This window comes from Papio anubis, chromosome 2, assembly GCF_008728515.1.
Source record: "Papio anubis isolate 15944 chromosome 2, Panubis1.0, whole genome shotgun sequence".
NCBI classification, from domain to species: domain Eukaryota; kingdom Metazoa; phylum Chordata; class Mammalia; order Primates; family Cercopithecidae; genus Papio; species Papio anubis.
This window is the reverse complement of record NC_044977.1, coordinates 74,803,590-74,818,748: the sequence shown is the minus strand read 5'-3', so window position 1 is coordinate 74,818,748 and position 15,159 is coordinate 74,803,590. Positions and strand designations below refer to the sequence as shown.

The following is a 15,159-nucleotide window of genomic DNA, read 5'->3' as shown; positions in this document are numbered from 1 at the left end:
ACATTCTCATATTTTGCTTCATAGCAATCAGCCATAATGATAGAGATGCTGCAAGTTCCCCCCCTCAAAAAAAAATCAATGAACAAAATACAGCTATTTATACACATATATCATTTTGAAGAGAAAGAAACCATGCTGATTTCTCATTTTCCTTCTTCATACATTCACCCCCAGCTCCTTTAAGGTATTCTGGTGAAGTTAAAATATTCCTGTAAAGGGGCATGAAAAGAAGACCAGGGAAAGGACCATCTCTTCTGCAAGCACTGTGCGGTCCAAGTTTGAATTTTGGCGACCCTACAAAATCCCTCTTGAGAACAGCATCCTTTTCAAAACTGTATGCCAAAGCCTCCTTGTCATCCCTTCCCCAGGTCCACTGAGGGCAACATGGTCTGACCTTTACCTGTAAAGCTGCTGTTCATTTCAGGAATGTCATCCTCCTCCTCATTCTCCGCATGGACTATGCCAGCATTTTGCATATCATTGTAGGACTTGGTTCGCTTCGGGGTCGACTGCTTAGAGCCAGACTGAAGGCTTTGCAAGGCATCCGTCGTGATCACTTTCCCACTGACTGGCTGGCTAGGAGGCTTGGGTGTCCCATAATAGTTTCCTAGGTGATGGAGAGACACATTTGCATGTTTCAAAAGGAATACTTTGTTTTTTTTTTTAAGATTTCACATCCAAATCTCTAGTCACATTAAAAAAAATTAAACTAGAAAACCAGAACAAACTGTATTTTATTTCTGGAGTGGGTTAGAAAAGATGTCTTTCCTATCCAGCTAGACACAGTGATTTCAGATGGGAAGAGGAAAGCTGTATTGTTTTAGTGCAAAGAACCTACTAGGGCTAAAAACAAAGGAGGCTATGCTGAATAGTAAACCTTCCTCCTCATTACATTTGAATATCAATTGGTCAATCTTTTTACATATATGCACCAGCATAATGCTGAATCCAATTTAGAGCAAGACTCACAGAAGATAAAAAATTCATTACTGCCGGCATCCTTACAGGCCTAAAAAGTTGAGGTCACCTTCCGTTAATAAGGGGACTCGTCAAGAGGGAACCAGGGCAATATTTAAAAAAGAAGACAGTAAACCCCACGTGGCGCCTCTTTAGCTGAATGGCAGGCTTGACTCTCAGAGTTGTGAGGGGTAGGAACAAACCCTTGCCAAGTTTTAACAGAAAACCCTGTGTCAATGGTGGCACCCAGTATGGGTCACTCTTCCAGTAGTGGCCCATCTTCACTTTCAGCCACTCTTTCCCAGTTTGATTTAGGTCCCTCTATAGTGTGCTATGTGATTCTCACTTGTACATAAATAGATTTTTACATTTTAATTTTTTTATTTTAATAGATAACATATATTTTTAATTTGCCATAGAGAAATCTCACTGGTAAGTTATGATAGCAATACAAAGTTTGCCTTTAGAATTTAAGAAAAAAAGCAATACTTTAAAAAATTGACTTATGTTTCACTTGAAGTTTAAAAAGACAGTTTTATATAATAAGAAATTAATCAGCTGAATACATAACAGTGATGGTAGTAATAAGAGTTTCCTTTTGAAAAGTTAAAAAGTAAGCTATTTTTTAAAAGTTATTTTAAAGATAACATTAAATAAATAATACGTGTTCTCCATATGAACAAAATCATAAAGGGTGGTTCATCAAGATCAAAGTTTGAAAAACACAGTTGATAACAATAATATTCAGTGGCTACATGATAAAAGACATCAACCTTAGAATGTCATCACTCCATTTACCACTTCGCATCTTTCAGAACAAGGCCAGGAAGATAGGAAATGATTTTGAGATACTGAATCAATCCTAACTAATGTTTGTAATTCTATGCTTAGTAAAGCAGAATTTGTAAATAATAATAAATCCTATACACACTCTTTCTTCCCAAGGATCCAACCCCATTGTCTAACCTCAGTACATAGCTACATAAGAAACACATTTTATTACACAAGCACCAAAAGAAAAAAAAAAAAAAACGCAAAAGGAGACAGTAATAGCCTGGTCTTCATGAGATATAGAGATAAAGAATTCATTTCTCAGCAGGGTACAGCAGATCATGCTTGTAATCCCAGCACACTGGGAGGCTGAGGCGGGCTAACCACCTGAGTTCAGGGGTTCAAGACCAGCCTGGGCAATATGGTAAAATTCCATCTCTAAAAAATATAAAAAAATTAGCTGGGCTTGGTGGTACTCTCCTGTAGTCCCAGGTACTTTGGGGGTGCTGAAGAGGGAAGGATTTCTTGAGCCTGGGAAGTCGAGGATGCAGTGAGCAGAGATTGTGCCACCGCACTCCAGCCTGGGTGACAGAACTAGATCCTGTCTCAAAAAAAAAAAAAAAAAAAATTGCTTCTATTGGGCTTTATTCTTTACCAATAGTTTCCTTTTTTTTTTTTGAATCTGCTCCACTTGTGCAGTCTAATAACTATCTGTTATCCAGGTTCAGCGATTCTACAGTCTCAGCCTCCCAAGCAGCTGGAACTACAGGCATGCACCACCGTAGCTGCTTTAACCATTTTAGTAGAGGCGGGATTTCACCATGTTAAGCCAGGCTGGTTTGTTTCGACCTATCCACCTGCCTCAGCCTTCCAAAATGCTGGGATTACAGGCATGAGCCACCACACCTGGCAATAAGGTTTCTTTTTTAAGAGAAAAAGATTTAATAGTTTTTAAAAACGTTTTTTGAATCATCAAAATGTATAGAGATACACACCCATTTTCTTTGAGAGCAGTGGAATAGTCTGTATCAGCAGGAAAACTCAACATACACATTTTTTAAATGCAGTACATGAACGAGCACCATGTTCAAATTTGAAGGGTGCCAGGTAGAAACCTGATATGAACATTCTGGTGGCTTATATTCAACTCAATCACTGAAGTGTTTTCATAGGAAGTAATCTATCCATATCTTCAAAAATCTTCTTTCAGGTTTTCAACTTAAAGGCGCTGGAATTGAGTAGAATCAGCTTGAAGAAAGGCATCTCACACGTGTCTTTAGGGGCCAGCACTTGAGCAAAGAAGAAATTAGCACATGTGTCAACCAGGAAATGCACTTAATCTTGCATTTCTATGGAGGCTGTATCAAAGGATGTCTCATGCCTTCACTGAAGGTGTAAGTAACTAGGCCAAACTGTTAACTTTCTCATTAACTGAAGACTATCTAGTGAAGTTTAGGAAAGTACGATTGTTAACTATTTTAAAAATAATCTGCACAGTGAGAAAAAAAGGAGAGAGACTAGGCTCTAGTGAATTTAATTTTCATTCCTTACAATCATTATTATATCAAGGCATCATGTACATTTTCGAGTCTGATGTTAAACTAAGGCTAATGTCTATAAATAAGAAACTTCTACTGAAAGATGTGGAACCCCTCCCTCATAATTTTTATATGTATAATTTCCTAACCATATCACTCGGTTTCAGTGCCATTAAACTGAAGTAGCATTCCTAAAATTATTAATCATTTAAAGTCAATTAAAACTTCAACATTTGCATTTATGGCAGAAATAATAAGTGCTTGGAAAATAAAAGTTCCACTTAAATTTGACATATATGTGTGAATTTTCCATTAGGTACCCATCCTCACTTTTCGAGTTCAAAATCTTTCTTAAGTTAATAAATGATTAGCAGATTTGTCAATGCAACTACATACAACCCAGAAAAATCCACTTGTTCACAATGGTTTCCCGTTTCTGAAAATTAGTTTAACATTGAGTGGAGGCAGATAAAGTAGATAATATTAGGTTGAACCATATGAAACTGCTGTTGTAGAAGATATAAACTGTCAAACATAAGCAATTTCACTGGCTTTAATCTAATGAGTGGCCCATGAGCAACACTGCAGAGCCTTGGCACACCATATCATGGGGTAAAAGGCTTGGAAGAGACAGCTCAGAGTTGAAAGCCCACTACTAACTAACTAGCTGTGGGACTCTGGGCAAGTCTTTGTCCTCCTTTAACTTGGGATTCTAAGAAAACCTAGTTTACACCTAGAATAGCTGTTAGGAGGACAAAATGAGACGGTCTGCCTTTAACCTGTGCTGAATTCTGCCACTATGGTGAGGGTAGGTAAATGCTACCTAAAGTTGCTATTGCATGTTTCCAATCTTTAAAATGACACCCATACTACATTGTTTTGAGGATCAAAGAGATCACGTATCCAAAGTGCCACACATGGTAACTGAGCACTAAGCAAGCAAACCTGTCAATAACCAAATAACCAAGTCTTCTACACTCAGTCTCTCTAGTACTTTCTCTGTGAAATGGGAATGGTAGCACCAGCTGTAGTAACCTCATAGGATTGTGACAGTTAACTAACGCAGAGTTTTCAAAGGTACTCTGTAAACTATAAGGTGTTAAATATGAGACGGTGTTGTTATTATCCAAATCTCTCCACTATTTCTTATTTCCCATACTGAAACCTACAACCTTTATAGAAAAGTTTCTGTCTAGTGGTTTTCTAACTGCAGAGTGTTCAAACTTTCATATACCACTGTTTTAAAATAATTTGGATTAGTGACCAACATTTTAAATTAGAAAGCTTCTAGTTGAAGTCTGGATTCCCTGCTTGACAAAGTGTAAAGTCTGGTTCCAGGGACTCCATCTCTTATAGAGGACGTTGAAAAGCAAGTATGTGTCTAAAGCCAATTCACATGAACATACTAAATCAAGGATTTCTGCAGAGACATTTTTGCTCCCCCTCTTGGTTTTGCCTGACCCTTGGCAGACTAAGATCTTGGACCCCATCTAGAACAGTGCCCTAAGGCTGCAGCAATGCAAGGGCATGGGCAGATACAGGGGCATGAGCAGAGGCATGAGTAGATGTAAGAAAACCTCAAACTTCAAAAAGTCCTCAATAATTCACAGATTAGCCTTTGAGTGAATTGATTTTTGGAGGACTTGCTTTTGGCCCTGGGTTTTTGGACAAAAACTCTGGCTGTCTTATTTCAACTCTGGCTGTCTTATTCTGCTGCGAACTGTCCTTACCGTGCAGCAATGGGCAGGATGGGTCACGTATGCTCCAGTTTGCCACAGTCACCACTGATCTTCTCTGCCTTTACGCAGACTATTCACCCTCTTACCTGACCTGTATGGCCCCTTAGGCATTTGAGTTCATGACTCTAACCTTCCAGAAACACTCCACCTTCTGCAAAGGTTTGCACTCTTGTCACAATCAAGCAAAGTCTAGCCATAGCGCAAACACAAACCTTACAATGTCTAGCCATGTAGAAACACAAACCTCACAGACAATATGCGCCACTTAATGGTATTAAATAAAAATCATCTGAAAAATTATAAGTGATTAAAAATTTAATTGGGGCTATCACTTGGTAGGCTGCACAGTGTCTAGGAGCCGTGTGCCTGATTGTCCCACAGGCTCTGCGTTATCCAACACACGTTTCCTGCAGTGGCTGGGCTCCCTCCCAAGTGGAAACTTGTTCTCTCTGCTGCTATTTTCAGAACTGGTTCTACAACAAAACTCAACAGGGAGGGCGGCCAGGGAGGAAAGCGGAGGGCAAAGGAGGACTTAAGAGGAAGCCATTGCTGGCCTTAATTAAGAAGCACAATCTCTGGCCAGGACAAAGCTAAAAAAAAATATTTTTCTGACACACATTTAAAAAGTAATAGGCACTGCGAATCAATTTTTAGAGCTTTATAAAATATTTAAGGAGGATTGTAACCCTGGAATTTAAGCTAGGATTAACCAAATCTGTATGGCTTTCAAATTATACAAATTTACTATTCATTCATTCATTCATTCATTTCTTTACAGAGAACCTTTTTAATGCCAAGCATGGGAAATACAAAGTAAAAAATGGTCACCGATCTCCTGACCTTGTGATCAAGCCCGTCCTCGGCCTCCCAAAGTGCTGGGATTACAGGCTTGAGCCCGCAGCCCGGCCTACAGAGAACCTTTTTAATGCCAAGCATGGGAAATACAAAGTAAAAATTGGACTGAAACATGATCTTCGCAATCATTCTCTATGGCATACATCAGTTTTGTCAAGCTTCAATGTGCAAACAATTAAATTACATTAAATAATGATCAGGGTGGGCCTGAGATCCATGGATCACTGTTTGTGTAGCAAAGCCATTTGGGAGACAGAAAATCATTCCTCTTTTGCAGACGACAAACATAGAGGCCCAAAGTGGCAGAAACACCTGCCATGGAGTTACATGGCTGGTCCAGGGTAGATGGGGGTGGGAATTGGGGGTACTTGTCTGTCTTCTTCCTACGAGACAAGCTTTTGAAAATAAGCCCGAGAACAGGATGGTAGTGACTACCCATGGCTGGGAATCTACAGCATGCATTTTTAACCGGGGCAATATGACCCCCAAGGGGGCAAAAATGGTTTTTTTTTTGGGGGGGAGGGGTACAAAAACCTTACTTTCTTTACGTATATTGCAAATACGTATGGAGTACATGAATACATGGACATCCAGCATATCTGATTTTGCCTTGGCCTCAAGGTCCTGAGTGGTCTGCCCCAGGCCCACTCTCCAAGCACTTGTCCTGATTGCCTTCACCTTGTTCTTTTTGCTCTGACCTCACTGGTTGCCTTTTGGCCCCCAGCATGTAAACTGTGCCCCCTTCCCCACCTCATAGCTCTTGCACTCACTCCTCCCTCTGCTCCTCAGCCTGTTACTGCCTGCTTATCCTCAGCAACAGTATCTCTGACCCCAAAGACTAGATCAAAGCTGTCCTTATCAGTTCTTATATGTTCTCAAGGAACCATGTACCTCCCCTTCCTAATGCCCTTTATTGTATATAGCAGACTGTTTAATTATTTAGTGCCAGTCTTCACCTCTAGACTATAAGCTCCAAGAGGCCAGGGGCCACATCTGATTTTGGGTACCACTGTGTTCTCAGGCCTGACACAGTGCCAGGCACATACTATTACCCAGTAATTCACTGCAGAATGAGTAAATGAATAAGTGCAGAGCGTGCACATGAATTCCAGCCTGGGATCCTCCTAAAAACCTGTATTGTGGATCCAGTTTTTAATAGCATGACTCACAACACTTTCTTTCCAGTCCATCAATTACATCTGAATTACCAAGATCTGCCTCACTTCACTTTGCTACTTGCTTGCTCAGCACACGATAGTTCCTTCACAAAACTGCAATCCTTTCTTTTTACTCTTCCTTTTCCTACCTGCCCCACCCTACAAAAATACGATGTTCACGCACAGAAGGGCAATACGCCACTGTCCTATAATTAGCAGTTTGTCCTTGCCAGTGCCATTTGGCTTCTAATACCAGATCAAAGAGGACAATATAAGAGCTTTATGACCCTGAGTGACATAAGGGACCTCTCTGTCTTCAGCCTCAGTTCACATAGGATAAAGATAAAAATCATGGCAACCTAATAGGGTTTTTGTCAAGATTAAATTAGACAATGTGTATAAAGCACCCAGCACTGTGCTTGGCACAATGTTAGCCTATAATAAACTCTGGCAGTCTCCAGTCAGGCCTGATGTTGTAGACAGATAATAGGGTTAACGTGTAGAAGAGTGTATTATCAAAACACATATTCAAATAACAACATTTTTTAAAGTTACATGTATTGTGCACCGATTATCACTACCCATATATTCACTTATTCTAATCTTCATAAACAATCTTACAGAAAAAAAAAGGCATCAATATTCCCATTTTCACATAAAGAAACCGATATTCACACAAGTCAAAAATGATGACTGGCATTTAAACACAGATTAGTCTGTCTCTGACATCTATGCTTTTGGCTCCAAGAATCTTTGGGGATCTCTAAGCAGGGAATTAAAGAAAGCTTCTCCAGCCTCCCCATCTTCATAAGCAGAAGAACAGCCAATTGTAGCACAGATTTCATCTGGTCACTTTCATTATCAACAGAGAACATTCCACGGCAGAGTTTGCCAACAGAGCTCATCACAACAGACTGCTTCTAGGGCCTGCCAAAGAACAGGACTCCAGACAGTCTCGTTTTCTTTAACCAGAAACAAGAACTCTCTTCACCCCTGTTTTACCTCTGTGTCCCCAAAAATTAAACCATTGGCAGCTGCCTTTTTGCAGACCTTCTAGGAAGCAAAACAACAACATTATTGAATGCTGACATCCTCTTCCTAATTAACATGCAGAAATATGCAACCCATAACTCCAGTTTGAAATGTCACCCTGGCACTGCATTTCTACGCGGAAGGAAAACCTTTGCAATGCCCAAAGTGTGTAATCAGCCTCTTCTACACAGAGGCATTTGCAAAACAGCCATGTCTGGACCCTCACCCTCCACTGAACAGTTCATTCCTTGTAAACTCTCTCCTAGAGAAGTCCCAAGGGATGGCTGAGGCAGTGACCTGTCTTGCAGAGCAAAAATGTCAACAGACAAACAAGAAAAGCGAGGGAAAAGGGAAATGGTTCCGCTGACTTATTTTAAGCACCATATCAAATAAATCAGCTTGGTGCCACAATTAGGAAGTTGGCCCAAGTTGGAAAGATGTGCTTATTCTTGTCTTCTTTGCCTTGCTATGATGCCAATTCTGTTTAGTGGCAGAATGAGGAGCTGGTTCAAATTATGAAGTGGAAATCAATGACAAACTCTACTAATAACTTCTATGCCTTGTGAGGGGTGATAATCAGATTCCTTACATAGCTAGGAAGGGGCTCTACTCTGCTAGGAGTATATGGAACTCTCAGCGTTACAGTTGCGGGGGGGATAGAAAGTTTCAGGATGGAGCCTCTGCCCGTCAAACCTACCCCAATTCTGGTATTTTTTAATTTTCACAAATGGTACCACTGTCTATCTAGTTATAGAAGACAGAAACTAGGAGTCATCTTAGCAGGATTACCATCATCTGTCATTTCTACCTCCTTCTCACAATAACCAATACATTAACAAATTCAGCTTTTCACATAAATATCTCTAGATTCAGCTGACTATTTACCACCACCATCATCAATGTGGTCCAAAGCCAACTCCAACTGGTGTTACCAGATGATATGCAAAACAGGGTGTTCCGTGTTTTTATTTGCTAAATCCAGCAACCTAACTCCAGCTCACCCATCAGACCTCACTTCAATTACTACTTCTACAGGGGTACCTTTTCTCAATTCCATAGACATACACTCTCCCCATCTTATGGTCTCCTTTAAAGACCTTTGCACACTTAAAATTGGATATTTATTTCTTTATTTAAATAATGTGTCTTGTCCACTAGACAGTTAAGACCCATAAAGACAGTGACCACAACCATATCTGCTTTTGTTCAGCATTTTATCTTTAATAAATAAATGAATGAACTCACAAACTAGTAACTGAGGCTACAAAAGCAGCATTACTTTTCAGGCAACAGGGAAATAAAAGCATCCCAGTCCTGCAACATTTGGCCAGGCTATGTTCCTAATTCCTTGCAGTATCTTAAACCAAGCTCTCTCTGGATCTCAGTTCTATTATCTGAAGAAACTAACTTTACTGCAGTTCCAGCTGTAAAGTCCTACATCCCTACCAATCTCAATCAAGCAAATATTGGGCTTGAAAGAGAATTCTGAAGGTTACTGGGCCTTGAGGCTTCACTGGTTCACTCTATTTGTCTGCATCTCGCCTGTCAAAGAATGTATCCACAAAAGAAGATCATCACTCCTTTGCATAACATCCTCTTTGGGAGGATCAAAATGATGATTCTTTCTGAAAGGAGCTTAACTCTTAAGACATGCTTTGCTTTGTGAAGTCAGCTGTGAGGACAGAGAAGATCTTGCTGAGCAGGTCCTTAACCTTCCTTTCAGAAGCTTTGACTCTAAAACTGGAGCCACCAGCCATGTGTGGCTACTTACATTTAAATGAGTTTATACTGAATTAAAGTTAATTTAAAACTCAGTTTCTCAATCACAAGAGCCACAGGTGGCTACCGGCTGCCATACTGGACAGTACAGAATACTGAACATTACCAGCAAGGAAAGAAGTTCTTATGGGACAGCAGTGGTTCTAAGGGAAACAGGGTATGCTTGCTTCCCCCCCTTTCTAGAAGCCACCCTTCTAACCCTCTCTTGGTTCATCATCACATCACTCTCTGTGGATTCAGGCCCCACCACCCATGCCGACTACTAAACTCAAACACCATTTCCCAGCCTCTCACCTGACCTAAAGTGGCAGAAATATAGTCCTCACATAGCTTTGCCTCCTCCAGGGTGTCTGCCAAAACTAGATGAAATGGTGTGCCCTTCCTATAAGCTTCTGGAGCGCTGTGTAGTTTCTCTCAGAACACTCATCACTTTTCTTTTTTCTTTTTTTTTTTGTTTTTTGAGACAGGGTCTCACGTTGTCACTCAGGCTGGAGTGCAGTGGCACAATCTCGGCTCACTGCAACATCTGCCTCTTGGGTTCAAGTGATTCTCCCACCTCAGCCTCCCAAGTAGCTGGGACTATAGGCATGCACCACCAAGCCCAGCTAATTTTTGTATTTTTTTTTTGGTAGAGAGGGGGTTTCACCATGTTGGCCAGGCTTGTCTTGAATTCCTGACCTAAAATGATCCGCCCACCTTGGCCTCCCAAAGTGCTGGGATTACAGGTGTGAGCCACCAAACCCGGCCCATTCATCACTTTTCTTAAAATTGTTTACATTCATTCATTCATTCGTTCATATATTATACAGTCTCACTCTTGTTGCCCAGGCTGGAGTGCAGTGGTGTGATCGTGGCTCACTGCAACCTCGAACTTCCCAGAATCAGGTGATTCTCCCACCTCAGCCTCCCGAGTAGCTGGGACTACAGGTGGACGCCACCATGCCTGGCTCATTTTTTGTATTTTTTTTTTTGTAGAGATGGGCTTTGCCATGTTGCCCAGGCTGGCTGTGAGCTCCTGAGCTCAAGCAATCCTCCCACCTCAGCCTCCCAAAGTGCTGAGATTATAGGTATCAGCCACCATGCCCAACAAAATTGTTTATGTTTAATACGCCTCACAAGACTGAGCGGGGGAAGAGTATAGACTCTGCAGCCAGAGTACCTGAATTTGAATCCCAGCTCTATCCTTGGTTTACCATGTGAACTAAGAAGAGATTATTGGCCTGAAATAAATGCTCAATAAATACTTGTTGAAATAAATTATATATGCATTAAAAGGCTTGCTTTAAAACTGTGCTACCAGAAATTTACCCTACAGTTATGCTCATAATTGTATAACAAGATACCTGAAGCACTATTTATAACACCACCACCAAAAACAGAAGGGGGAGGTAAGGCAGGGGACATTTAAAATGTCCATCTGCAGAGGGCTGGTTAAATAAGTTTTATATACACACATACAGACACACACACACATACACACACACACTTATTCACTGGGATACTATGCAGCATTTATAAAGAATGAGGTGAAACTGTATGGGGTAATGTGGAAAGATCTCCAAGCTGTGTTAAGGGCAAAGGGCAATAACAGAGTGAAATAAACAAGATATACATATATGCTGTGTACATGTAAGTTTTCCGGACATTTGCACTAGCAGCTTTAATAATGGTTACCTATATGGAAGAGGGGAAGCAACTAGGACTTAGCTAGTTTTAAGTCTTTTACTGTAGGAACTATTCCATCATGTACGCTTATTACTGTTACTTAAACATTTATACATGTCGTGCTTTAAAGAGTGCTTTGTGTTGTTGTGGTAGACTTTTCCTCTCTGGAACCAGTAGAGGTGTGGAGAAAGCAATTTCAGGAGGGTAAAAAATAAGGTGAGTACCTGGGAAGTAAATAAAGACATTTCACTGGCAAATCTGCTGGTTTACTGACTAGTAGAGAGGAAAGGGATCCACTACGGGAGCAATTTAGAACTAGGTGCGTGTAAATACAAGAGCTAACGCTGATGGAGAGCTTACATGTGTCAGACACTCTGCTAAGCCCTTTCCAATTATTGTCTCATTTAGCCCTACCTCTGAGGAAGCACTATTATTATCCTAATTTTACCAATGGGAAAATGGAGACATGGAGCATTAAGTAACTTGCCGGAGGGCACACAGCTCAATGCAAAAGGGCTGAGAATCAAACTCAGGCAGTGTGACAGCAGGGCTTGCAAGCTTGTTAGTGTCCACCAATAGACAGCAGCCACCATCAAGGGACTTATCCAGGAGAGGCAAAGACAGAGAAAGTTCTCTAAATGTCTTTCCAGCCCTACTCCTCTGAGGGCATATGGCATTTAATAAACACTCCATTTGGCTCTCAGTTTTTAAGAGTCAATATAGTATACTCGGGTCAGTTCCAAAAAATTATAGGCACGGTGGCTCATGCCTGTAATCCCAGCACCATGGGAGGTCGAGGCAGGCAGATCACGAAGTCATGAGACTGAGACCATCCTGGCCAACACAGTGAAACCCCAACTCTACTAAAAATATAAAACCTTAGCCGGGCACAGTGGCATGCACCTGTATGTAGTTCCAGCTAATCAGGATGCTGAGGTAGGAGAATCGCTTGAACATGGGAGACAGAGGTTGCAGTGAGCCGAGATTGTGCCACTGTACTCCAGCCTGGGCGACAGAGTGAGACTGTTTCCCAAAAAAAAAAAACTTATGAGCCATCTCATGTGGTAGGGAAATTTCATTGCTAATAGGCCAAAGGTTGAAGAACACTGCACAGTCAAATGGGTTAGAAGTGGAAAAGATTAATCCTGCACCTAAGAAAATTCCAGTTCCAAAATAACGACGCAACACTCACAAAGGCACCATTTTCTATAAGACAATCAGACATTTTCTGAAAAACATTCCTCTGTTGCTACACACAAGGAAGTTAGCTTCACGTACTAATGGCTACTTTCCTTAGCTTTTTAGTTACATCTAGGATATTCTTGGGGTTTTTAGGAAAGAGTGTAGGATCTGAGAGTCACATTGATCTGGGTTTGGTTCCTGTTCTAGCATTCTAGAACTGGCTGTGCAACTCTGAAAAAGTTATTTAATGCCACTTGGCTCCAGTGTCTCCATCTAAAAATTCAGTGAAGATAATAGCTGCCTCTGTTGCAATGATAAAATTAAATGAGAAAAAGAACTGACTCCACCTATATATCATTTGTTCCATTAACATTGAATAAAGCGAGTTTACTTTCCATCTTTCAAGTTAAATTGGAGCCTAAATCACAAGTTTTTCCTGTCCGACCCAATCCTCTTTTGCTTTGTACAAACACTCCTACCCCAGCCTCTCCAAAAATGCAAATAGATGTTTTGTATATTTGATGACTGAAGCCCCCCAGATGGGCATAACTGATTTCAGAGGAGGACAATTCTCTCTCTGCTAACCAAAGAGGAGTCACACATGCTCTATCCATGGCCACTGAAGTTTTAGCTCAATTCACATGTACAACATGTGAGGACAGCATGCTGACAACAAGTTGAAGAAGCTCCTTGTACCTTCCCGCAGTCCCCCTCCCTTCCCTCTATACACTCCTAGACCTCGATTATTCTCGGACTCCTGCCCAGCCCACCAGCCACCCAGTCACATCCCAACATGTAGTTTCAGGAAACTAAGCCAACTGATAGTTAGCAATACTCAAAAACAAACAAATAAAAATTCCTGACTTCATGAGCAGGAGTTTGATTAATATACACTGTCTACTGTATATTCACAATTTGGAAACGAGCAGTATGTACAAAGACAATGCTCCTCCCCTTCTCCAAAGAATATCAAACCAGAAACAGCATCTTTAAGATTCATGATCATGATATGACTGTTAGTCACCATAACAGGAGCAATTATCACATTAAAGCTAGAATGTCCCTATTAAAATAATAATCTACTTTGTATTTACCCTTTATGTTTATGCCTAATCTTTAAAATGTTCCTGTGAATGCCTAATAAATCCAAATTTTAAAGAGTTAGTAAAGACATACACATAATAACTTGACCAAGTTAATAATCTGTCCTAGTTAATAGTATGATTGTGCCACTTCTGCCTCAAACAAAAATAACACTCCAAAAAGTAATCAAGCTATAATACTGTTTTCAGAAAAACATGACTTTTTTCCACCACATTCGGCTTTGACCCAGCAATGGGATCTGATCCTATGGATATGTTTGCACTTATGTGAAATGATACATTCATGTCATTCAACTCAGCAGTGTTTAGAAATATGAAACATTGAAATTGACTCAAATATTTGTTCAGAGGGAAGTGGTTAAATAAATTATGGTATGCCCATACAAAGGAAATATAATTTTTATAATTATATTTCAAGAAGAAAACCAGAAGTGCTTTATTACCGAATTGCAATGACCTATTAAGACATACTGTTAAACAAAAAGAGCAAGGTACCAAACAGCATGTACGGTATACTGCCTTTTGGGGAAAACAGGGAAGAAATGGGAATATCCATACAACATGCATGCACACATGTATACACACATGTATATATGCACATGCACATGCATGTCTGTATTGACATCAACCTCAGAAGAGTAATCAGATTGTTTATAATATTGAATCCTAAATTAGGCAGGTGGGAGACAGGTATATGCAGATTACTTAAGTAAACATTTTAAAAATAATTTGCTTTCCTGTAATCCCAGTACTTTGGGAGGCCGAGGCGGGCGGATCACGAGGTCAGGAGATTGAGATCATCCTGGCTAACACAATGAAATCCCGTTTCTACTAAAAATACAAAAATCAGCTGGGCGAGGTGACGGACGCCGGTAGTTCCAGCTACTCGGGAGGCTGAGGTAGAGAAATGGCGTGAACCCCGGAGGCGGAGCTTGCAGTGAGCCGAGATCATGCCACTGCACTCCAGCCTGGGTGACAGAGCGAGACTCCGTCTCAAAACAAACAAACAAACAAACAAAAATAGTTTGCTTTATGAATCACATAAAAATACATTAAAAATCAATCAGTAGGAAAGTGACATTTTATTTCTTCAAGATTAAAACACTACTACTTATAGGGTCACATTTTGTAATTAACCATGATTCTTCCTTCTTTTCTAATACCACACATGTCCGTATTAAAAAACAAAACACACCCGCACACTTGAATAGGTAAATTAAAAAAGAAAACTCCTAGAGAAAAACAAAAACTATTTTTAAAGAGTTCCACAAAGCCTTCTTCCACAGACTTTAGCTATTATTCGTCATATTAAAGTGAACTGCAATCTCCTGTTATTTGTTTAGACCTCCAGATTCCACAAAACATTTTTGCCCGCATGGCT

At 40.4% G+C, this 15,159-nt stretch overlaps 1 protein-coding gene across 25 annotated transcripts in view; it reads right to left on the bottom strand.

The window, feature by feature from the left end:
* The window catches only part of MAGI1 (membrane associated guanylate kinase, WW and PDZ domain containing 1), a 677,304-nt gene that overhangs the window by 126,321 nt on the left and 535,824 nt on the right, over positions 1–15,159 (bottom strand). For all 25 annotated transcript variants that reach the window (XM_017955299.2, XM_017955302.2, XM_017955304.2 and 22 more), the window contains one exon: positions 401–607. In XM_017955299.2, coding sequence (XP_017810788.2) covers positions 401–607 — 207 coding nt within the window. The remainder of the gene's footprint in view (positions 1–400; positions 608–15,159) is intronic.